This window comes from Haliotis asinina, chromosome 7 (assembly GCF_037392515.1).
Source record: "Haliotis asinina isolate JCU_RB_2024 chromosome 7, JCU_Hal_asi_v2, whole genome shotgun sequence".
Classification (NCBI taxonomy): Eukaryota; Metazoa; Mollusca; class Gastropoda; order Lepetellida; family Haliotidae; genus Haliotis; species Haliotis asinina.
In genome coordinates this window covers 32,393,803-32,416,778 of record NC_090286.1, presented here as the reverse complement: position 1 = coordinate 32,416,778, position 22,976 = coordinate 32,393,803, and the positions used below count along the sequence as shown (strand labels likewise).

The 22,976-nt window shown below is 37.7% G+C and overlaps 2 protein-coding genes across 4 annotated transcripts in view; one reads left to right on the top strand and one right to left on the bottom strand.

Annotated features, from left to right (window-relative positions):
• Positions 1 to 3,401: 3,401 nt before the first annotated feature.
• On the bottom strand, positions 3,402 to 14,897 carry LOC137290528 (COP9 signalosome complex subunit 5-like). The gene is made up of 8 exons (XM_067821543.1): positions 14,741 to 14,897; positions 10,232 to 10,466; positions 9,440 to 9,568; positions 8,281 to 8,346; positions 7,348 to 7,433; positions 6,899 to 7,010; positions 5,892 to 6,040; positions 3,402 to 5,180 (listed from the first exon to the last, which is right to left on the bottom strand). The coding sequence occupies exons 1-8, from the start codon at positions 14,872 to 14,874 to the stop codon at positions 5,087 to 5,089; spliced, it is 1,005 nt and encodes a 334-aa protein (XP_067677644.1). The 5' UTR covers positions 14,875 to 14,897; the 3' UTR covers positions 3,402 to 5,086.
• A 148-nt stretch (positions 14,898 to 15,045) lies between these two features.
• LOC137290495 (brefeldin A-inhibited guanine nucleotide-exchange protein 1-like) overlaps positions 15,046 to 22,976 on the top strand; it is a 53,456-nt gene continuing 45,525 nt past the window's right edge. For all 3 annotated transcript variants that reach the window (XM_067821474.1, XM_067821473.1, XM_067821475.1), the window contains exons 1-4: positions 15,046 to 15,279; positions 15,829 to 15,859; positions 18,304 to 18,445; positions 22,800 to 22,946. In XM_067821474.1, coding sequence (XP_067677575.1) covers positions 15,183 to 15,279; positions 15,829 to 15,859; positions 18,304 to 18,445; positions 22,800 to 22,946 — 417 coding nt within the window. In that variant the 5' untranslated portion in view covers positions 15,046 to 15,182. The remainder of the gene's footprint in view (positions 15,280 to 15,828; positions 15,860 to 18,303; positions 18,446 to 22,799; positions 22,947 to 22,976) is intronic.

The window sequence follows — 22,976 nt, the reverse complement described above, 5'->3', positions numbered from 1 at the left end:
TCAATAGAAGATTAACTATTACTGTCTCATCCTACCGGGTACCCATACACTGCTTGATGAAAAGAGTAATGTTTCCATAAATGTCACATGGCAAAGGATGTTTTTCATTATGGGCTGGAGCACAGGGAACTCTCGATCATGCTGCCATGCCAGGATGATAATGATTAGTTTCAACAAGTTTGTTTACAAAGTTATATATTTGAACTGAAAGAATCCTAGTGGAAATCTTCTATCATGCTGAAAATACTGCAGTAACATTTTAATCTCTTACCTTTTCTTATCTGATGACTTGAGCCTATTCTGTGTAGAGAGAAGGTATTAAGAATTGTTTTGTTCTATATTTAGCATATTTACATTCTGTTTAACGTTTTCTGCTCAAAACGTCTTTGTTGAGTGATGACATTTGATGACAGTTCTTAGAGCATACCAGTAACATGACTTATTGTCTTCCATCGTAAAGAATTCAGTGAAATGTATTTTTGAGCAACCCCTTTTACAGCAAAAGCTCATGAATATATGAAAGTCATGAATACAAATGTAGGGATGTTATATAATTATATATACTGACTGCATATTTTGCATCGAATATTATTGAAATTATCAAATTAATGTGATGATTATAAAAGGTGCTGTTAATATTTTATTTATAGACATAAATGTATTGATATAAGAATTTAGACATTGTATTAAATTATAGGCAAGAATACCTATATGTGTGACGTGTCTCCATCTGGATTGGAATCCCAAATTTTACCAGGAATGTCTATGGGATTGTCAGTGCCTTACCTGTGCATGTGATTTTTTCTAAAGTTGTGAACATTCCCTTTCCTCCCCTCCCCTCCTGTGCATAGTGACACCATCACCTGACCCCCAAGGAGCAGTTGACGGCAACACAACAATTCGGCATGAATTTGAGTTTGTTTGTCCTTTTACCCAACTTACCCACTATTGGTAGGATCAGAATTACACAGACAATAACATTCTAACATTCTCACTTAGTCAATCACTGGTCACTTTAACATCAACATAAGAGCTTCAAAATGTCCTCTCAGAATGACAGAACCTTTACTTCATTCACTGTTAGCCTCAGCTATGACATATTTCTATTGTCTAAATGTGTATCTGTAACGGTTTGACAGTTTACAGACCTACTTAATGCAATGCAAGTTTGTTTGTTATGTAACACTGCACTCCGCAATATTCCTGGTCTTTGATGGCAGTTTGTGAATACTAGCATTTGACCAGACAACATATGTCATATTTGGGATTTCACTTTCTTAGTAAAGTACAAATTCTAGTACTTTTTTCGGTTGAGTCCCATCCGGGATTCGAACCCGCACCCTCAGAGTCAGGCACCTAATCGCCAGCACACAAAGTGGTGGGTTCGAATCCCGGATGGGACTCAACCGAAAAAAGTACTAGAATTTGTACTTTACTAAGAAAGTGAAATCCCAAATATGACATATGTTGCATTTGACCACTTTCTAAATGGCATCGTGTAATTTGACCAGACAATCCTGTTATTAAGATTTTGTGTTTTGATATATGCAGTTAGGATGTAATGACATATTCAAAGCAAGTCAACCCAGTCCCATTGATTGGTGGCCTCTTCTCGCATTAGTTGCAAGACCAGTTCTAACCTGGCAAGCTTATGACTTCAACTAAACCAAATCAGAATCCGTAATTTAAGAAGCACTTTTCATAGGGAGCCTTCACTGCAGATTCAATCATATGACAGCTGTGATTGGAAGACTTTGTGTCAGAGTTTTGTGCTTTTTAAATGTATGTCCTTCCAATCATTAAAACTGACCATATTTATCAATATTTGGCACTGTTTTTTTCCATGATGGTTTATACTGAATGTAGCCACTGGTAGTTTCAAGCGGTAGACATTTTGCGCAAAACTGGGAAAAAGAGCTTGTTGAGGTGGTCATATTATATATTGTTATTGCTTCTTTAATACCAGACTATGCACACAGGCATGTACCTGTAATAGCTGTTGATACCTTAGTTATATATATATATATAACTTTACTATTGAAGTGAATGGGAAAATACTTGTTTTTTGTGTAACATTAAGCCAATGTGTTAAATGGAAGCATGTGTATTACAAATTCAGTGATCAAACAACATTAGTTCCAGAGGGTCTTTAACTTAATTTGAGCAGTGTATTTCAAATGTATTTCATCATATAATGTTTCATGCTTTTATAGTTGTAATAAAATTGCTTTTTTAATGTATACTCTAGGTATAATATTCCATGATATGTCTCAAGAACACTTTGTCAGCTAAGTTATTACAAAGCTTTAAAACCCATTTTGACAGATGTATTGTAGATTCTAATATATTGTTCTGTACCAGCACTGTTTTGAAATATTTTCATTATATTTGTGATAGATGTTTACAGAAATATTTTTCAGAAGTTCTATTCAGTTTGCCACACAAGGTTTCTTACCGTGTGATGCAGCAGCTTGAAATAAATGTTTATTTCATCACCAACAGTGTAGTTCAGTATGTGATGTTTTCAAGCTATACCTTGTCAGTCATTAGGAATGAAAATTTACTTACGATTAATGGCTAGCAAGTCATGAAGAAGTTGGAGCAGTAAGGAAGGATGACAATATATGGATGAACAAATTCTTTATTGCTGTGAGAGCGACGTTAAGGTGTAGGTTCTAACACCATTATCAAGCAAGTGATCATCACCTAAACGTCACTCTCATAGCAATAAAGAATTATGTTCATCAATATATAGTCATCTATCCTTAGCAGTTATGATGATTGTGAGAGAGAGAGAGAAAGAGAGTATTGCATGGTGATGTGACTATATGAGATGTATGCAGCAGTTGACACCAATGCGAGATATGGTCAGCCACCTTTTACCAAATAGAGGGACAAGGTCACCGAGAGAACGAGCATGCATATCCTTGAATAATATTTAAGTTGATCATGACATAGTTTATTTGAAAAAGTGCATGTGTGTCTGTTCCATCGAATTTGTTCTAGACTGGAGTGAGGGAAAGGTCATCAAATTTTTACACAAGAACTAGAGGTTTAGGCAAGTGTCAGCAGTTTTGTACAAATGCATATATTACAAGAAATAGTACAATTTCTGCTTGAGAATTATAAGAAGGGAGTGTAATTTGATCACTTTCTTCATAAAACATAGGAGAAAATGGGGGAACAATCACATAGTACATGCTTATCGATAAAAATCGTCATCACCCCTAAGCCATAAATTATGAACAGTCTCTTACTACATGTCAGCAACATATGTGTTACTGAAGTGGAGACATGAGTTAGCTACCCTTGACTGGGTGCCAGAATCAACCCCACTGACGTCCAAGTACACAAGTACCAATCACAACATTTTTAACACACGAACAAGATATACAAAAATCTCATAGTTTAAGTATTTATTGTCAACATGTGACAGCACTTTCTGTACAAGTTCACTTTAAATTAGGAAGTTGGAACAATAGCACATTTTCACAATAAAAGAGACTGTTTTCAAGGGATGAGATATAATATGTAAGGAACTTCTTGCATTAAAATAAGACTGTGATCTTTTTCAATATTCTGACAAGTGATATTTGCTAAAATCACAACTGTCTTTTAATAATCACAAGATCTTATAGTGACACTCAAAAAATGATGCAAGTTCAGAAATGTATCTTAAGCAACATTTAAATACTTACTGCCACTCACGTAAGTTCATCAGAATGTTTTCATTTTTCCTTACTTTCTCATAGAAGACAAACAAGAACTGAAACCCCTGACAGAACAGAACAGCAGTAACTAAAACCCTGGGTTACAGTCTGTTTGGCTTAAAATGGACCAATGAATTGCATTCTAACTCAAAAGCTAATAAACATATATATTCAACAATCAATGAAACCCTGATCATATGAAAACATCAGTCCATCTCTGTCATTTTTTTTGCAGAAGTAATGTCCTAAAAATGTAATCATTAAAATATTGACACAGTTCACTATTTCTTACAGGGGAGGAGTGCCAAGAGATGTACTAAAGGCAAATGTATTGATTCATTAACCTGTGCTGCAACGTCTTCAATCTTTCTCGCACACCTGGCAGGTTTTAGATTACCATTCATCTTTCCACTTTTGAGCCAAATGTACTATAATAGGAGATAAGAAAATTGAGAACTGTAGCACAAAACTGATAGGTTCCTGGGGTCAGTCTATACAGGATGAGATGTCAGGGTGGATATCTCAAACCTATAAGATACAAGCTCAATGGTGTAAGGAAGTCGGTAAGAACTTGCAAACTGTCTTCCCTCATATAAACCATTCCCTGGCAAACTCCACCTGGTATGATGATGGTACAAATCACTTGTATTCCATCTGACTTGAATGTGTTTGAGAATGAGTGAGTGAGTTTAGTGTTATGCTGCTCTAAGCAATATTCCAGCAACATCACAGCGAGGCACACCAGAAATGGGCTTCACATAATGTACGCATGCGTGCAATCGAACATGGGTCTTTGGTGTGTCAAGCGAATACTTAACCATCTGCCTACCCCACCCGCTGTTTGGGTAAGAATAAACATACGTGTGTGCATGATCAGATCATGTTATGTTAATCTAAACATTTTATATCCAGTACTCAAGAAAACATTTCATATGTAAATCTTGACACCTGTAATAACATGAGCATTGAAGGTTCTGATTGCTACTGAAATACAAAATACATATATTGGGATAATGCTTTTCATTTACCTAGTGATATAAGCAAGAAACTCTTAGCTTCATCATATTTACCAATGAAGTAAATAAGGGTACATACAGAAGTATACCAAAAGATGAGACTACGTTTTTTGTATCTTCTAAACATGTCATAATGTCTAAGAAAACTGAAGCATCAAACAAAACTGTGACACACCCTCCCCGTCCCCGTCCCCATTTCTCTCCATCTGCATGTATTGTCTTCAAACGTTGCTCCATCTCTTTAGTTTGCAATAAGTTCATGTTCATATATTTTGGTAATCTGCAAACAAAATCATGGGGCAGTACAATACAAGGAGACCCAATCAATTTATATACATCTGCAGTGAAGACTCAGTTATTTCACTGAGGTGAGGGTAAATGGACCTGGTTGAACAGTCGGTCTTTAATAACCTGCGACATGAGGCCATGAATAGCCTCAATGGTTGTCTTGCACCTGAAACAGTAACAAAAATAATAGTAATAAAATGTGTATTTCTGTAAGGACGAAGTTGGAAGCTGGACGAACATAAATGACACATTTTATGGATAACAACTTCTTTTTATTCTCTTTACAACGTTTGAGAGCTAGTTCTTCTGCTTTTATCAGGTGAATGGGTGCTCCTTCACCCGATGAAGGCAAACGAACTTGCTCTGAAATGTTGTATAAATGATAAAACGAGATTGTTAGCCTTTCAATGTGTCTCGTATTCATACTCCATTTAACTGGACTGTACTGTTCTCAATCAAACTGTTCAAACTCATTTTCCTAGATGGTACAATGTCTGACAGTAAACAGTTAGCTCCCTTTAACAAAATCCTTAATCATTGGTGTCTGAAACAAATCATCCTTCAGTTTCGTTCACACTGTATCTGAAACCTTAATTTTTTACATTAGTAATTAGTAATTTTAAACGCTAACAGATTAAGCATTCCCAAGAATATGATGCAGGATTTCTGGATAAGATGCCATGAGCTGACATAACAGAACCAACATTACCAGTTGTAAAGTAATTCAATCATAGACGAAGGTCAACACCTATGACAAAAAAGGTATTTGGGGACAACACATGAGACATAGTGAGGCACTTGGGAATCAAAATAAAAATCAAACTTAAATATACTATGGTCTTATGCTGCTCCCTGTAGTTTCTTCAAGATGACTCACCCGTCTTTGGTAGCCTTGAGTAGCTTGTCCTCCGACTTCTTCTCATGTGTGTCCATCCCCAGCATGAAACCCCCTCTCCCCAGCTGGGCCTCTGACTGCTCCAGCTTGTCTGACAGGTCGTATATCTGACCAGTCATGTAGTCAGCATTCTGAAGACAAGGGAACACGTTTTTACATAATACAAGAAGCATCATTTCCATTTCAGTTTAAGAAGATTGGCAACACAAGGACAAATCAAACATGATATAAAAACAAAAACACTGAGAAGAGCAATTACTTAACTAATTGTGAAATTTTCTAGTATAATGTTCATCCCTCTTGTGAAAGTTTGCTTCATTTGAATAATCAGACATGAAAGCTACCCATCTTGACTGTATCTGTCCTGTGTTAGGTGTCTGGGTGATCTGCAAACCTATGTGTGTTTTAAGAGTGAGTGAGTGAGTTCAGTTTTACGCCAGTTTTAGCAAAATTCCAGCAATATCACCAGAAATGGGCTTCACACATTGTACCAAACCTGGGTCTTCAGCATAGCGAGCAAACACATTAATCATTACCCACCGCGTCACTTATTGTAAGAGGCAACACATGAAACCAATGGTCAAAGTCACCATACCTGCTGGAATTGACTGTTGCTAATGATCACTGGATCATCAGGTTCAGAATCAGTTATCGCTAGTCATCATCATAGGTGGATATTGCTGAATTCAGTGTCAGGCAGCAAATATCATATATCAGACATGATACCCATCCTAATTGATTCTGCAAATTTCCAAGAGAGGTCTAAAAAAAATTTTGTTTTGTGATATACACTGATGAAAATCCCATGTATTCACATTATACTCAACCAGAGAGATCCCCCTGAAGATATTTCAGCATGTAAACTCATGATTTCATCACTGACTGTGTACGTAAATGTCCAGCAATATGTGACTGATACAAATGGATAAAACACAACTGTAAAATCAGACTTCTCGCTTATTTTGGTCAACCAATCCCCATTTACTTACAGTAAGAAGACTGGATGAGCTGAGTGTGTTGACCCAGTACTTATTCCATAGTGACTCCAACAGACGTCGATCTAAAGCTGATTTGAAGTAGGATATCTCCAGCGAATAGTAGCTGAAACAGGAATTTTAATTACTTGACAATAACTGGAATCATGTGATGCTATGTTGAGTCAATCGACTAGAAAAACAAAACAGAAGATGTAATAGAAAACAAAATAGACACCAAGAGATTTGAATGTGCACAGTTGATCAGGCTAAGTCAATATGACAGCTTCATTCTGGCAAATTATAGTCAAGGGAGATAATCCGAAATGCATTGACTTGGAATTACCTCTCTTAGTCGAGAGCAGTTTAGTGAATGCCTCTGGTTAGCCAAATTAGTGAAAGACCAACTTCCATTCTTAAGTTATTACTGTTCTTCATGAGTAAAGTAACTAATGAGCACTTACTGTTTACAATGCACACCAAAGTCTTCAATCTTGTTGAGTGGGATAGTCTGGTACTCGGACGGGGTCTCATCTGGAGGTTTGTAACCCTGAAGAAAGGAATTCAGTGTATTGTGATGCTAAAACAGAACAATCCGATCATGGGAAAGTTACTCCGATCATCAGATTTTACAAATTCCAATTCAGAATACCCCAACCTGACTATTATCATTTCATTAAAATATCTCTGTGTATTTTGAAGACAGCTCACAAGCTGGGATGGGGGAATGCCTCACTTGCCTTACTAGTTGTGTAGCTTCACATGGTTATCACTTCACCTTGAAAAGCTTAAGGTAAGTAAAATATATTTGTCAATTATGTAAACATAAACTTGACTTAATACATCATAATGGGCTAATTCACCGTTGATGTTGGACATGGATAAAAAACAGCATCTGAGGCTTATGACAGTTAAAGCTAACAATACAAGCTCATCTTAGTATCATCAATCATCATTTGAACTCCAATGTATAAACATCGAAATTAATAACAATAGATCAATTTGTCATACAGGTTACTGGAAAGACAATTGTGATAATAACTTGCGCAAGCTGCCATTTAGAAGACATTATCCAAGTTCTTTAAAATGGCAGAAGTTCATCCTTCCTTCTGCGTAACAGTGAACCACTCAATCAGTTCAATCATTACTTCATTCAGATCTGTAGGATATTCTATTGATGTAAGGGAGATAACTCTCAGATCAGAAATACTTGTGATATGATGGCATGTGATTTGTACAGGTAAAGATGACAGTTATACTTGGTTTCATTGAAATTTTTGTGCTAATGTTTCCTTTCAAGAATCTGTGTGAACATGCAAGAGAACATATTTCAGACTAACTGGTCAGTGAACAATACATTCATACATTAGATGAAGTAGAACATGAACTCCACTCACCTTGGGGTATGTTCTGAATGCTCCTATGTTGACTTTACCAGCAGATATAGTTCTCACAGGGTCAATCTACAAAACAACAGGAACATGGCGCTACTACTGGAATCAATATCAAGTCACCAAGCAAACACAACCATTACAAATTCAAACAAGTAGTCATGGTAATAATGGATGGGGTATTTCGCAATACATGTGGGTGAGTGAGTTTAGTTTTGCACCACACTCGGTAATATTCCAGCTATATGGCGGAGGTCTGTAAATAATTGAGTCTGGACCAGACAACCCAGTGATCAACAACATGAGCATCGATCTGCGCAATTGGGAACCGATGATATATGTCAACCAAGTCAGCTAGCCTGACCACCAGATCCCGTTAGTTGCCTTTTATGGCAAGCAAGAGTTGATGAAGGCCTATTCTACCCCGTGACTTTCACAAGTCTGAATACATGTCAGCATGGTTAAATATACCATTTAGGCCAGACCAATTTTATTTCTTGTTTTATGGATCTGCCTGCTGTATTTTTTCAAGAATAAGAAAAAAAAATAAAAGTGAATTTTCCCCACTAAAAACTAAATCCTAATCTTTTTATTGGCCAAACATGTAAGCTCAAAAGAAAGTCTTTTTAAGTTGTTTTTTTGCCCCACATAAACTTCATAAATTGCCAAATCTAAAATACTTTGAGTATTTTGAAGGAATATTACTTTGATTAGTGATTTTATTTTTATTCCCCCCACCCCCGCTCTTGCCTTTAGGTTTTCTGAGGACAAAGATCCATAAATCAAGTAAAAAATTGTCTGACCTTATTATCCTAAAACTATTTTCCAAAAACATCCTATTACATGTCACTGTCAAAAGTAAAGTATTTTATGATGAACTCATTATATATCCAATTGATATACTTTGTTACATTATCAAAAAAAACAGAATCTGTTTTATTATGTCAGAATGTTATGGTTTACATTCCTAAAGGGTTGACAATCATTTCATGTGATGTTTTGTGACAGTTTTTTAAGTGTTTTTCTAGTGTAATGGTACGGTCACCTTAGAACAACATAATCCAGTTGATGCTATCTTGATCTTTGTTCCCATCAATTACAGCTTGTGTCATTCATGAAAAAGGTTGTTTTGAAGTAACACTAACGGTGTAATCTGAATACTGACCACAATAGCTACAAATGGTTCCTGAAATTGCTGGTTCAACATCTGAGTGCTGACATCAATACCAGACAACCAGCATCCATAACCAGGGTGACTGTGGTACCAGCCTATAGCATTCTCAAGTCTGGCAACCTGGGAGGAAAGCACAAGGACACAATGGTAGATGACTCAAAAAAACACACTCAGTTATTCAATGGCACCATAAATACACAACATACCCATTGAAACTGACTTCAGCCACAATAATGTATCTTACCAATCAGTGAATTACTAAGTGGGTAGATTGCTCTGTGGAAGTTACAGTTTGATTGATCATGAACTGTATAGACATCATCTAGCTACCACAATTGTAAACTATTTTCGAAATATTTCCTGTAGTCATTGGAAAATGTATTGGTGCACAGGGCTGGCTTGAAAAAAAGTTGTAAGCCGCCATGTAACTAGCAAGCTGCGGGCCGCTGGGCTGACGCTATTTCATACACTGCAGACATGGAATTGGACTTTAAATAAGTATTTTCAGTCATCACTCATTAGGAAAACAAAAATAAACAAATTATGGATCACCAGTTTCCTGAACCTTTATCAAAAAGCCATGAAACATTTCCTTTGCATTCCAAAATCCAATTTTTGTCAATGAATGTCATCCAAGTCTGGTCTAAATTTTATGAATACAACATAAATGTTTCACACTTTCCAAGACAAAAAGTCTGTCACAATCTTGATTTGAAACAGGTTTTAGTGATATACTGAAATTTACCTAAAGGGAGGCAGCCAAGCATTGGAGCAGTTATTTACCTGTTTGGCAGCTTCGGTGTAAGCGGCCATGTATTCATATGCCTGAGCCTGAGCGTTCACTCTAGTCTCAGTTCCTTCCACTGGGAGAGCTACACCATCCATCACAATCATTGTGTTGCCGTCAGTTTTTCCAAGAAGCAGACCCATCACTTCCAGATTTCCCCCTGACCTTGCATGCATCACCATCTTCAGCAGAGCCAGAGCAGATATCTTGATGTGCTTGAAATAGTGGGGACTGAAAATAGAATACTCATTTTTTCAATGTGCACCAACTTCATGTCTACTTCTACTGCTTGTCTATATGATGCTATTGTCTCAGTTTTGGCAGACCTCAGCAAGTTTTCCCCCTTTTTGATGCATCATTTTTCTGTGATCCTCCTTAATTTCACTGCCCCATCCACCAAATGTGATGGGGATATCAAAGTGTTCTAATTACACCAAGATGTTTTCAGGGTAGAAACTTGATTTTGATTTCTTGTCCTTAAGACTTCTCTACTTAGTCACCATCCAGAGTGACACATTTCTCCTAACACTACTTGACCTTGAGCAGACCCCCTAATCTCATAGTGATCTCACTATTATTGTCAAAATGAAGTCCACATCTTGACTCATCTGTCAGGAACAAATGGTCGGTTTGCAAACTGATTCACAACAGTATCATAAGATGGGTTATATTCACCATAAACAGATTTCATCTCCTTTTGATTCTGTCGGGCAGTGCAACCCTTCAACTGCTAAACCTTGTTAACACTGCATGACTCCATCTTTTGCAAGCATGGAATTACTCGTGTTTAAGATCAACTACCAGAAAACTGAATAAAGTGAAGTAAGTAGTTTCTGGTCCATTAACTAGATAAGGATCAATGATGTTACATTATAATTTTCAACATAATTTCTGAATAAATTCATGGCAATTATTAGAATTTTGTTATCCCCTCGTATATGACCCAAAGTGTAAATATCAATAACGCTGAATGAGTGAGCATGATCTTAAACTGTTTTTACCAATATTTCAGAAAGGTCACACTGGGGAACACCAGAAACGTTCTTGGCTCATTGCACCCATGTGGGATATCAAACTTGGGTCATGATGATGAAATCAGGTAAATAATGTTGATATGACTAAACAAAATTACAAAGGCAGTCAGTGTTTGAGGATTACTAAATGAAACAAAAGCAACCAGTTTTCACTATGTTTCCCTTCAAACATTGACAATTCACAAATCCACACTAGCATTGAAAAGAAAATTTGCTTTAGATTCAGCTTGTTTCCTGTTTTGAATGTTCTGCTACTACCTCTCTGCATCAAGATCAAAACATTTCACCCTTTTGTGTCAAAGCCATGGAACTCAGAAACACCAAGATGTAAAAAATATCAACTGCAATATTAGTACACTATTACAGCACAACTTTACTTGTCTGCAGTCACACCTCCTCGATTCTTAACAGCTATAAAATACAAACGCCAGGGACAAAATCAGATATGCTGCTCCATGATGTCTGAAACCTTGCCACTGACAGGCATGAAAGAGGGAGACACTGTTGTCATAGACTGAACCAGTTCCTAGATGCAGTGATTTTGTAACGCAGACTGTTTCGTAGACAGTGATTTCGTAGACGTGTATAAATAATTGAATAATATTATTTTGCAAGCATATTAATTTTTGATAAGTCACAAAGCTTATGTACTGCAAAGATTTTTTTTGCTTTATTTTCAGTGATGCAAAGCTATGCTCTCTTTCAGCAATATGAAACTTGGAACAGCTGAGGGCATGAAAAGTGTGATTGAAGAAGGAACTAATATTATCCTGTTTCTCCCGCACTGCTTGCGCATAAAGTCCATCTGTATGTGCCCTTTGGTCATCTCCCGATATGTTACGATGTTAATATTGATGTCGCAAAGACGATGCTGCCACTGATCGCAGCTGTCACACTGGATAGCCTGTTGTCTGGGACAAACTTCTTTCACACATACAACGCAGAGAGCCATGGTTGATGCTGAATGATATCTTTTTACTATCTTGAGCTTTATATACCATAAATGTTTGTATAGGTAATGTTTGTCGGCAAATTCCACAAATAAGAAAATAATGAAATCGTTAAACAGCCCAAACCCTAAATCTACCCATAAACGTAACATGATACTAAATCTTAAACCTAAACCCAAACCCTTCAAAATAATCACAATAATTGGAATACATTTCAGGCAGGAGTTACCAATAATCTAGTTCACATGAATAACTCCTATTCCAGCCAAGGCCTACATTGAGTTTATACAGCGAGTGCATTTTCTTTGACGCACCTTTCCGCAAGAAATTTGAGCAGAACGGTTTAAGGCAAAATCAAGACCCCCTTTACTGCCGGCCATTGTGGATATGTAAATGAGAGGTTGCTTAAAAAACGGAATCCATGAAAACAGACTACGACGCTCTGCAGTAGGCGGGAGGGGAAACGAACTGTTTGTAGTGTACATGTATATCATTGTTTGTGGACAGTACATTTCAGATTCCGAGATGTCATGAGACCTACAATGTCATTTCTAGATATTTTTGGTGTTGGATAGGTGTGCATAGTGTTCTTATTATCCAAATGGGATTTTTTTTTTTCAGACATGACATTATCATGGTGTCACATGTCTGATGCTACTACATGTACCTTTATAGAGACTGAAGTTCATATAATGTTTGAAGCCTAGGGATTAAGTCGGTGGTGTAAATCAGGGTTTGAATTCCAATTTGTGAAGTCCCTTTCTGGTGCTGCCCGTCTCAGTAGTCCTGGAATATCACTGAACACCGGGGAGTAAAACCGAACTCTATCACTCACTCATCCACTTCTAATACGTAAGGTAAACATGCGTGTTTTTGGTGACGGTACACACGAGTGTTATTGGTGATCTATTTGGTGCCATTTGCACATGTTTGACACATATTCTCGGAAAGTTATTCGAAAACTGACAAGGTTTCTAATATGCGACATTTTAGGAAGACTCCTCTCACTTGTACAGGGAAGAGCCGTATTATTTCAGTTGACTTTATTAAATATTTGGTGAACGTCCTGTCCTAATGTCTATAATGTCCCTCCCCTCTAGCGATAAGCTAGCCCCAAGTTAAGTGTAAATATACGACCATTCCTCCATCAAACAGTGATGCGTATAATTAGTTATTATGTTTATATAGTTATATGTATGGTTATGAATCTAAGAATGTTATGCGTAATTAGTGCTCAAATAATTCTCGGTACTTGATGTTATGTTTATAGAGCCATATGTATGGATGTGAACGTAGTGAATGTGCCCGCATATGAAACACTATCAAATTATTCTTGACGAAATACAATCCCAAGAGCTTGTGTCATGCAGTTTTTCTTATCTTGGAAATACATTCACCGATTTGTTGAATATGTCTTCTTTCGGCGTCATGTAACTTGTATGGTGTAGAAATGTAGAATGTAGAGGAAATGAAACATTGAATGAATCGATGAAGAAATCCTAATTTGGAAATATGTCAACTTTACAACGTGCATGAAAGTGAAAACTGTCATCTCATTAGATCCATTATGTATACTACATGCACACTGACATTATGATAATGGTGTAGAATTATAATTACTTACAGTGATTCATTCTGTTTTAGAGTAATCAATGTAATTTTAAGAGTTCAGTGAATGGTGCAATGATATACGGGATCCAGAAATGTCTACAAAAGATGAAAAAATGCCTTAAGCTTGTTTCCCCGCAACCACAGTCAGTTTATCACTAACTGTTTTAGTGCGATTCCACTTTTTGGTTAACCAATCAAAATGTCGATCAAGTGGTGAAAAACGGGGGTGGTTCTGTATCAGGACTGATACATAATAAAGTGAATGGATGTTAGTGGATGTAAGTATGCTGTTTTGAAAATGAGTGTTTGGTTTAGCAATCCGTGCACCTGTTCTAGTCGATGGGCTGGATTTTTGTATTAAACTGTTGTACATCTCTGTACAGCGCACAGTGCATCAAAGAAAATTCACTCGCCGGCTAGATGTCAAGCATACCTTGGTATAGTGCGAAGTCATCTAGTAGTAGTTATATGCTGGACTACCGATAATCCAATCTGGCAATCCAGTGATCAGCAGCACACTCAGTGATCTATGCATTTAGGATACGATGACGTGTGTCAACCATGGCAGCCAACCTGGCCACCAGATACCGTTAGTCGCTTTTACGACAAACATTTGAAGACCAATGCCTAACAGTGTTACTGTTAGTAACACGTATCTTCATGAGCATGATGAGTATCCAAAACTAAGGAACCAAGGCCATATGTGCATTTCTCACTGTAAATTCAAATCATATTCTCCAGTTGTAAGTACCATATGTTCTTTCATGCTTTGACAGTCAAATGTAATCAGCATATTCTCTAGACATTGTCTCATCCGGTGACCGAAAACTGGACATACAACTAACATAGAGTGTTAACCAAACTGCTTATTCGTTTTTCTCTCCGCTATCACTTTGTAGCTTATACTTACTCCCTTTCCCAGGGTTTCGCTGTTAATATATCTTGCTGTTGTTTGTTGTCATAACGGTAAATATCATCCGTGCTATTGACACTTTCAATGCTATTGCTGAGTTCCCAAGTTTTCTGTGCATTTTTTGAGTCCATTTTGATACGATTGTTCTGCAGCAACAAAACAGTCTCGGTCAAAATCCCCGATCCGAATTACACTATAAAATTATTGTGTGGACGTTTTTAGTCACTCCATATTTCATTAATGTTTTAAAATATATAACTGTATAAAATGTTTTAAAAGATAGAATTTAGCGTTCCCCAGTGGTCACGTGATCTCCAGCATGGCGGATGACGATTAGTCCTACGTGAAAGTTGTTTAGAGGTGTGACCGGTATTAGAAAATGATACAGTCTCATGTGTGCCGTTTGATGTAATAAAGGCGGCACTTGGAAGCTTACAATATGTTTTTGACTCGTGCACTTGAGAAGATTCTAACTGACAAAGAAATTAGAAAGGCTCATCATTCTCAACTGAAACGAGCTTGTGAGGTGGCACTTGGTGAGTTTTTGTGCATATTATTTTGACAAATGCCAATGACAGATATCACTGTCGTCCATCGACTAATGGATGTTGACTTATTTCATGCCACAATTTCTTCACTGTGCATGCCTTCGGATGTTTGGAGGATGTGAAACCAAGCTGGTAGTGAATGTAAACGCTGCACGAAAGCGGAAGAGCCCAAGATAAGTGTATTCACTATTTGTCGGTGACATTTGTCAACACCTGTCAGTGTGCAACGAACCGTGTGTCGGTGTTTTCGTCGCACAAACCATTTTGTTGTGTTGTTACCCTGGTACAGCACCATTTTAAATTCCTACAGTATTGATACTCTGTATATTTGAACTACCACATTACACTGTTATCCTCAAAATATTGTTACAAATCGATGTTGTATTGGCAATTGCAACCTTTGATTCTGTTCATTGAAGCCTAAGCCTAGGATGAATTAATGGTTATTAATTGCAATTGATGACAATAGGTAACTAACACACATTGTCAAACACACAATTCTTGACCATGTTCAAATATTTCAATATTGTTTTTCAGAGGAATTAAAAAATGACCAGAAAGACCAGAGGTGAGTTCTGTGCGATTACTCATGTTTTTCTGATTTGATCACATAAAACAGGATTGCTTCAAGCTGTATGACAATCAGAACATGCCTGGTTATATTGTTTGTGCCCATATAAAACTTAACCAGTTCTCTCAAGTCCCCCATTGGTCAATTATCCAATAACATTAACACGATTAAGGAAGAGTCTAAGCAGAAAGGTTCCATTGCTCTTAGCATCATTTTCAGAACATTTCAGGCTTTTTAATTTGCTGAATTTAGTAGGCAGAACAAATTTTGCCCTGAGTTTGGTTGCTCTTGTGGATAGGGTCGCAGATAGAGATACTCCAAATATGGTAATATCCTACATTATACCTTACAAAATGAGCTCAAACAAATTCTCAAAGAAAATGTGATGGATCTTACCCTTGCTTACTGATACTCCCAATTTACAAACGTTTTGTGAACATTCATTTTGATAACTTATCAAAAATAATATTCCAAGTGAATAGCAATGATAAATGAAGTTCAGCTATAGATGCTTTTCTAGAACCCTCTTAAAATTCCTCAAATCCACCTAGTGATGCTGCTGTTTTCTGTCTCTGCTCAATATACACCCTAAATAATGTTGATGAAAGAATCCATATTTGATCAAGAGTGCGATGTTATGAAAAAGTGATGGTGAAAGTAACACTGTTATCATGATTTAAAAACACAGCATTTCTCAGTACATTGATTCACTTGCCAGTATGTTGAGATCATCACCATGAGTCATGAGGATACTGGTGAAGGGATTTATCTTGACATACTCATAGACTGACATTCAACAACTGTTCTACAGAAAATAGCAGCAAAAATTCACAATTTGAATGCTAAAGTTGCCTATAATCAAAGAATTTCTGTAATGCACAGCATAAACATGAAGTCCAAATTTTCACAATAAACTTTACAAATTGCAATCCAAAGTCGTTATTTTATATTCAAAATAAATTACAGCAGTGTTTGCCATGAAGCAGAAAACCTGCGAATTGACTCCCCAAAACATGTCCATCACTCCCACTCATGGCACAAGGAGTTACGATGACTCATCGATTTTTGTGCATGAATGGAGAAAACCTGCTTATTTGACTTCTTTGACATGTCCATGACTTTCTCCCATGACAAAAGGGTTATACCTAGAGCAAACACTCATCCCTTTGGTGAGAAATGGTCTTAAACAACTGTAATGAAAGGGAACTATCGATATCAGATAGTCATTGTATCCTAATTGTATTATTACTATTAATGTACTCATGAAAAACCAGTGGTTTGTCCAGCCAAGACTTCATTTTGTATGGGCTGACTTCATACAGGTGGGATACTGTGTACAACATTATACAACAAATACACTAGCATTAACCTGAACAACTGAAGGGTGCACAGTTGGTGCAGAAGAGGTGCACGTAATTACTGGGGGGAGCTTCAATGTATCAGAAGTTTGCAAAGATTCTCAGATCATGACAGGAATTTTCAGCAATAGTACAAATGTACATAGATGAATTTCAAATTTCAGAACATTTCGTAGGAAAAAGTAAGTGATGTCTATAGTCTGTCTATATTTTTCATCTCTGTAAGATATTTCTGAAATATATATGTGACTGAAAGAACAAATGCATATACGTATTACAATTGCAAGCCTCATCACACCTGGGAAGCAATGTTTTGGAGGAGCATGACCAACATTCTGCAAGCCCTCTGCTTTATGGAAAATCCTGTCAACATGTTTACAGCTGCCTTTATTCCCAGATGCATGTTGACAACATTGTCAAGTTGTCTTTTGAGGGCCAGTTTTGGGTGATTGGAAAAGATATCAGCCGGAAGGAGTCATAGCTATTTGAAGATCAATCAGATCATTGCCATTCTTTGGCATGTGTGATTTATGTTGGTAATTTTAAATTCATCCTTTCATGATCTTATTGTATATCAACAACATGGGTAGATTGAGTAACTTTGAACTGCCGGCTCTTATCTTCATTAAGTTAGGTATCTTTCTGGTTTGTGTTTGGGTGTTTATTGTTTTTGCATTAGTAGACATTAAATGATATAGGTGTAGAGGTCTTTAAGGAAGTTTATTATACAAAACAACAGAATACAGTTATTTTGAAATTTGTGTGAACATGGTCACTATGCCATGTCATATGTGTTTAATTAATTGCCTTCTATACTTTTATTAATGTCAGACACATCAGATGTTCTCATGTATTTAATCTGTTAGTGCCTATTTGATTTTGATTTTAACTATGATGCTAATATTTGGGAATGATCTGCCATGTTATGTCAGTATTATCTAACATGATTAATAGCTTAAGGGGGAAAATGATAATATCCTGTTCAGCTGCTTAAGAAATCTGAAACTGGTTTGTGCTTGTAATTATACTGGTTGTCAGTGTACTGGCCTTGGCTTGTACTGTGCATTGTGTTTTTTTCTTCAGTGTGGAGAACACATCTTCATCAGCCCTGCCGATGCCCAAAAAGGCAGGGTTTGTGGAAGCAGACAAGTACTTTCTACCGTTTGAGCTAGCATGTCAGTCAAAATGTCCCCGCATTGTGAATGCAGCTCTCGACTGTCTACAGGTTGGTGCTTTATTTGGTTCATTAAACTTAAAAGTTCTTGCCATCATTGTTATATAAAGTTTGTTATATGTGAAGGAGTTTTGTTCGTCCAAGTCTGTTGGACGTGGGTCAGGGGAAATCTGTAGTGAAAGCTCCTTGTACTAACCAGAAAGTAGCGTCTGTCTGTCTGTCTGTCTGTCTGTCTGTCTGTCTGTCTGTCTGTCATGATTAAGTAGTGTACATGAAAAGGGTTTTGCCACAGAATCTCTGATAGGTTTATTTCTGTTTAATTAAGCTCCCTGACTGGTTCCAAAAAATGGTTATTAATTTAAAAATAAAAAGTAACAAAAGAATTCTGCTGAAGAATGATGCTTCGTGGACAAAAGTAATAACCACTTTTATTGCCTGTCATTCTCTTTCTTCTTGCTACGTAGTGTGGACGTGTGTTTGTTTCTCAGACGAGTCAGAGTGTTCTTTCAAGGCAAGGAATGGGTAGATCTAGACAGATAGTAATGTCTCCAAGAAGCATAAACATTGTGATAATTGTAATAGTAACTTTTCAGCAGCAGATCCGCATGCTATGTGTGTAGATTGTTTGGGACATTGCAGATGGTCGCATTGTTGCACGTTTTGTGCTGGCCTTGATAACAATGCTTTTTCTGAGCATCATAGGGTATCTAGTTGATGATTGGCCGATAGAGGAACAGATGAGGGTCTGTCATCATCAAAACATCCTAGCACTGAACATCTTAAGAAATTGAGTGTACGCCGATCTCAGTCCCAATTTCCTAATGAAGACTTTTTGAGGAGACGCTAGATTCATATCTCAGCAAGGACCTTCACCACTTGTTTCGACCACATTTGTCTCTCTTCCTTTGGAAGACTCGTCACCACCTCGGATTGTAGTGTTGTCTTCTTCCTATGTCAAATCCCATCCGACTTTTGTGGTGACTGGGTTGCAGCTTCCACATGTTTCATCAGTGGTAGGCTTCTATGGGCCACTTGGTGTGATGCCCCGTGTGACCTATGAAGAGGCGAGTTCAGTGCATTTCACTTTGGTGGTTGAATCTGCTTTAACCTTGCCTGCTTCGTTGTTTACTTGTAACGCGTCTGGTGGTCCGGTGCTTCCTCATAGCACCTGGTTTGGCGTTTACTCCTGGCATGCTTGGTTTGGCTGTTACTTATGGCATGCCTGGTTCAGCGCTTCCTCCTTTTGTCAGTGCAGGGCCTACTCATAGAATTAGTTTGGTGGTTACAGGGTGCCTGCTGTGGTGGTTGTTCATGGTACTTTTAGTTTAGTGTGCTCTCAGTTCATGGAGTTAGTCTTTGGTTTTGAGTACTTCTGGTTTAATGCCATCTGGCAGTGCATCACTTACTTCCTGCTCAGCATTTCAGGGCTCCAGATAAGGGCCATATGTACGAATAAAAAGTATGCACCATACAGTATGAAATAATGTAGACAATGTAGCAGATGCGCACAATAGCAATGGTGTACAGTCGTAGAATCATTTACGAATGTGTTTATTTGAAAATGTATTCTGTTATTGTTTATTGACCTGTTTATTAAGTGTAGCAGTGTTGAGGTACATATATTAAACAAAAGACCAGATTACTGATACTCCATTAAATTCCATTCGGTACTCCAAATGTACTTTAAAAAAATAAGGAGTACATACTCCTGATGTTGAATAAATATCTGGAGCTCTAGCATTTGTCTCCTACATGACTTTGGCTCCTGATATTCCGGTAGCTTCTTTTGTGATGCTAAATACTTCTCAAGTGTTGTCATCAGCAGTGACAGCATCACCATGAGCTCTACTGTTTCATATCATCAGTTGGGCATAGCTAGGGTTAGCCTACCTGTTACAATGGCATCTGCAATGATGAGACTTATTTCGCCGGTTTCTTGGACTGTGGCATCTAAGGCTTTGACATCTCAATCACTGGACTTTGACAAGCTGTGGCTTCAGCCTTACGTCACGCAACTCCAGTTTCTACGTCTGCTCAGCCAGCTGCTCCAATTCAGAACTTGGAGAGTGTACTTGTTCGGCTACACCATCTTGTCTTCAGATGGTGTGTTGGTGTCAGATATTAGCATTGATGCGATTGACAAGCCTCAGTTGTTGGTTTGGATTGCTGACAGTCTTCAACTACAACAGAGTCCTTTTCCTACGAATCTAGTATCCAGCTTTGACATGAGGTCAAGGGATTTTGCCTCTATTACCTTCCTGCCACGTCCCTGCATCACTCAATTAGCAGAGTCTCTGGATGCAGCTTTTGATAACTTAAGGAAGATTAAGGATGGGTTGGTAGCTCCATGTTTCAGTTTAGTGTCTGCTCAAGACTTGGGACTTATGCCCCAAACTGGACCATTTTGGTCGACCCTCATGTCCTCACCAGCCTGTCAAAGGGGTTTCAACTTCCTATTGTCAGCAGTTCTCTTCTAACACTCTTACTGTATCATAAAACATATCCTGCTCAGCAAATGGCTGTTCTACGGTCCATGATAGACACATTCTATTCTCCAGTCTTCTTGGTGCCACAGAAAGACTCGGACAAGTTTCCGAGATTCATCTTCAACATGAGATGTTTCTTCAGCCTCTGCCTCATTTCCAGCCCTTTTCAGAACTGTTGCATTGACCTCGGGAGTGAAGGTATCCACTGTCCCTGAGCTCCAGTTTCTACTGAGGTCATATAGACTGGTTGACCAGTTTGTAAGTTCCGACCTTCAGCATGGGATCTTTCCGTTGCTCTTGCTCACCTTACGTCAGCAGATTATGAAGCTTTGGAAGAGAATGATTTTGAGCATGTCACCTTTAAAAGCATTTTTTTCTATTAGCCCTGGCTACAACTGCTCATATTTCTGAGTTGCACGGTCTAGATGTTTCACGGGTACAATTTGAAAGGTCTACACATGTGAAGGTATTTCCTGTTTTTTTGCGGGACTTTCTCACCAAAAATCAATTACCAGGTCAGCCGGACCATACATATACAATATCACTGCTGTGTACGATTTTAGGTTCAGATGACACAATAAACTAGTTGTGCTACCAGGCTATTCCCTCTTTCACCACTTTTTAGTGTGTGTCTGTTGGGGGTAGTTTCGAAGCAGGGACTGGCCAGATCACTGGGGTCACCTGATAAATTGTGGGGCTTCAGGGCCTACTTGCCAAACTGCATCCTTTTGTTTGTCAAAAGTTGCGTCTGAAAACCACTTTAATTCGGGAGCATCCACTCCCTAGAATTTATGATACGTAAACCAAGGGGTTACTTTGTAGCAACCCATCACTAGTGTTGAGTAGCATATCAGGACTTGGTGGTTCTCCTTGTGTTATGCATATTCATGTTTGCAGAGTTGTCAGGGTAGTCTGCAGCCCTCCGGCCAACTGTGGGGTTACGCATAACGTGAGATAGGATAAGTTAAAATTTGGAAATTTTAATCATAAATTTAAAAATTTGGAAATTTTAACCATAAATTGTATATTTATATGCTTATGCTATCTCATGCATTGGTTGCCCACCCAGCCTGCCCCACATCACAGATTACGGAAAGCTCCAAGACTAGAATGACAGGTACAGACAGTCACGTGATCATCTAAATATGCAGCATAAGCATAGAGATGATTGACAGGTGCTGATGTCAGGGTGGGGGCAGAGGTGGGGTGACCAGCAAGATTTGTTTCAACTTAGATCATAGCATGTTTCCATACATGGTCATAGAGGAAGAAGAGAGCTGCATAACGTGAGATAGGATAAGTATATAAAGATACAATTTATGGTTAAAAATTCCAATTTCCTTAAAGGATAATCATATGTTAGTTGATATCTCTAACCCCCAGCCCACTCCCCACTAATCGTCTGCTACACACGTCCTAGTTGTCATTTTGTGATGGCGCCTCCTACCTGTTTCTTTTTATCATGTTTACAGTGATAGTGAGACGCCATGGTCGCTACAACTTTAATAGTTTCAGCCTCAAAATCATTATTGTTTATGTAAGCTATCGTTTATAATTAAGCTACGTTTAATTTCAAAATGTTCATTTAAAAAGTGTCTTTTGTAATACAATTTCATTGCACACTAATTTGCATAAAGCTATGGTCAGTTCCAAATAAGTCGCTTTGGAAAATATTTGCATTGCTCATTTCTGCACTAATCTTTCCTGAGTAAAGTCCTTCTTTTACGTTTCCTATAGTTCAGCAAATATTTCACACTTTCACATATCAACTACATAAATTGTCTGCATAAATGTGAAAAAACAGGCTTTTTTTCTCTTTCCGAAAGTATTTTGATTATTTTATCTTGGATTAGACTATTGTAATTCATCAGTGATCAGTGTGAGATCTTTGTGAGTGATACACATATATTCTCTTCCAGAAACTGATAGCATATGGCCACCTTACTGGAAATGTTCCTGACACTACAACTCCTGGCAAGAGACTTATAGACAGGATAGTCGAGACAATATGTGGATGTTTTCATGGACCGCAGACAGATGAAGGAGTACAGCTGCAAATAATAAAGGTAAGTTATGAAGTGCACTAAATGGAGTGA

Excerpts from the sequence above, each read along its gene's own strand:
- LOC137290528 (XM_067821543.1), bottom strand. The coding sequence starts at position 14,874 with ATGGACTCAAAAAATGCACAGAAAACTTGGGAACTCAGCAATAGCATT. Across the intron at positions 9,569-10,231 it reads ACACCGAAGCTGCCAAACAG|GTTGCCAGACTTGAGAATGC; the intron begins GTAAATAACTGC and ends CTTTCCTCCCAG. Across the intron at positions 5,181-5,891 it reads CTCAAGGCTACCAAAGACGG|GTGCAAGACAACCATTGAGG; the intron begins GTGAGTCATCTT and ends TTACTGTTTCAG.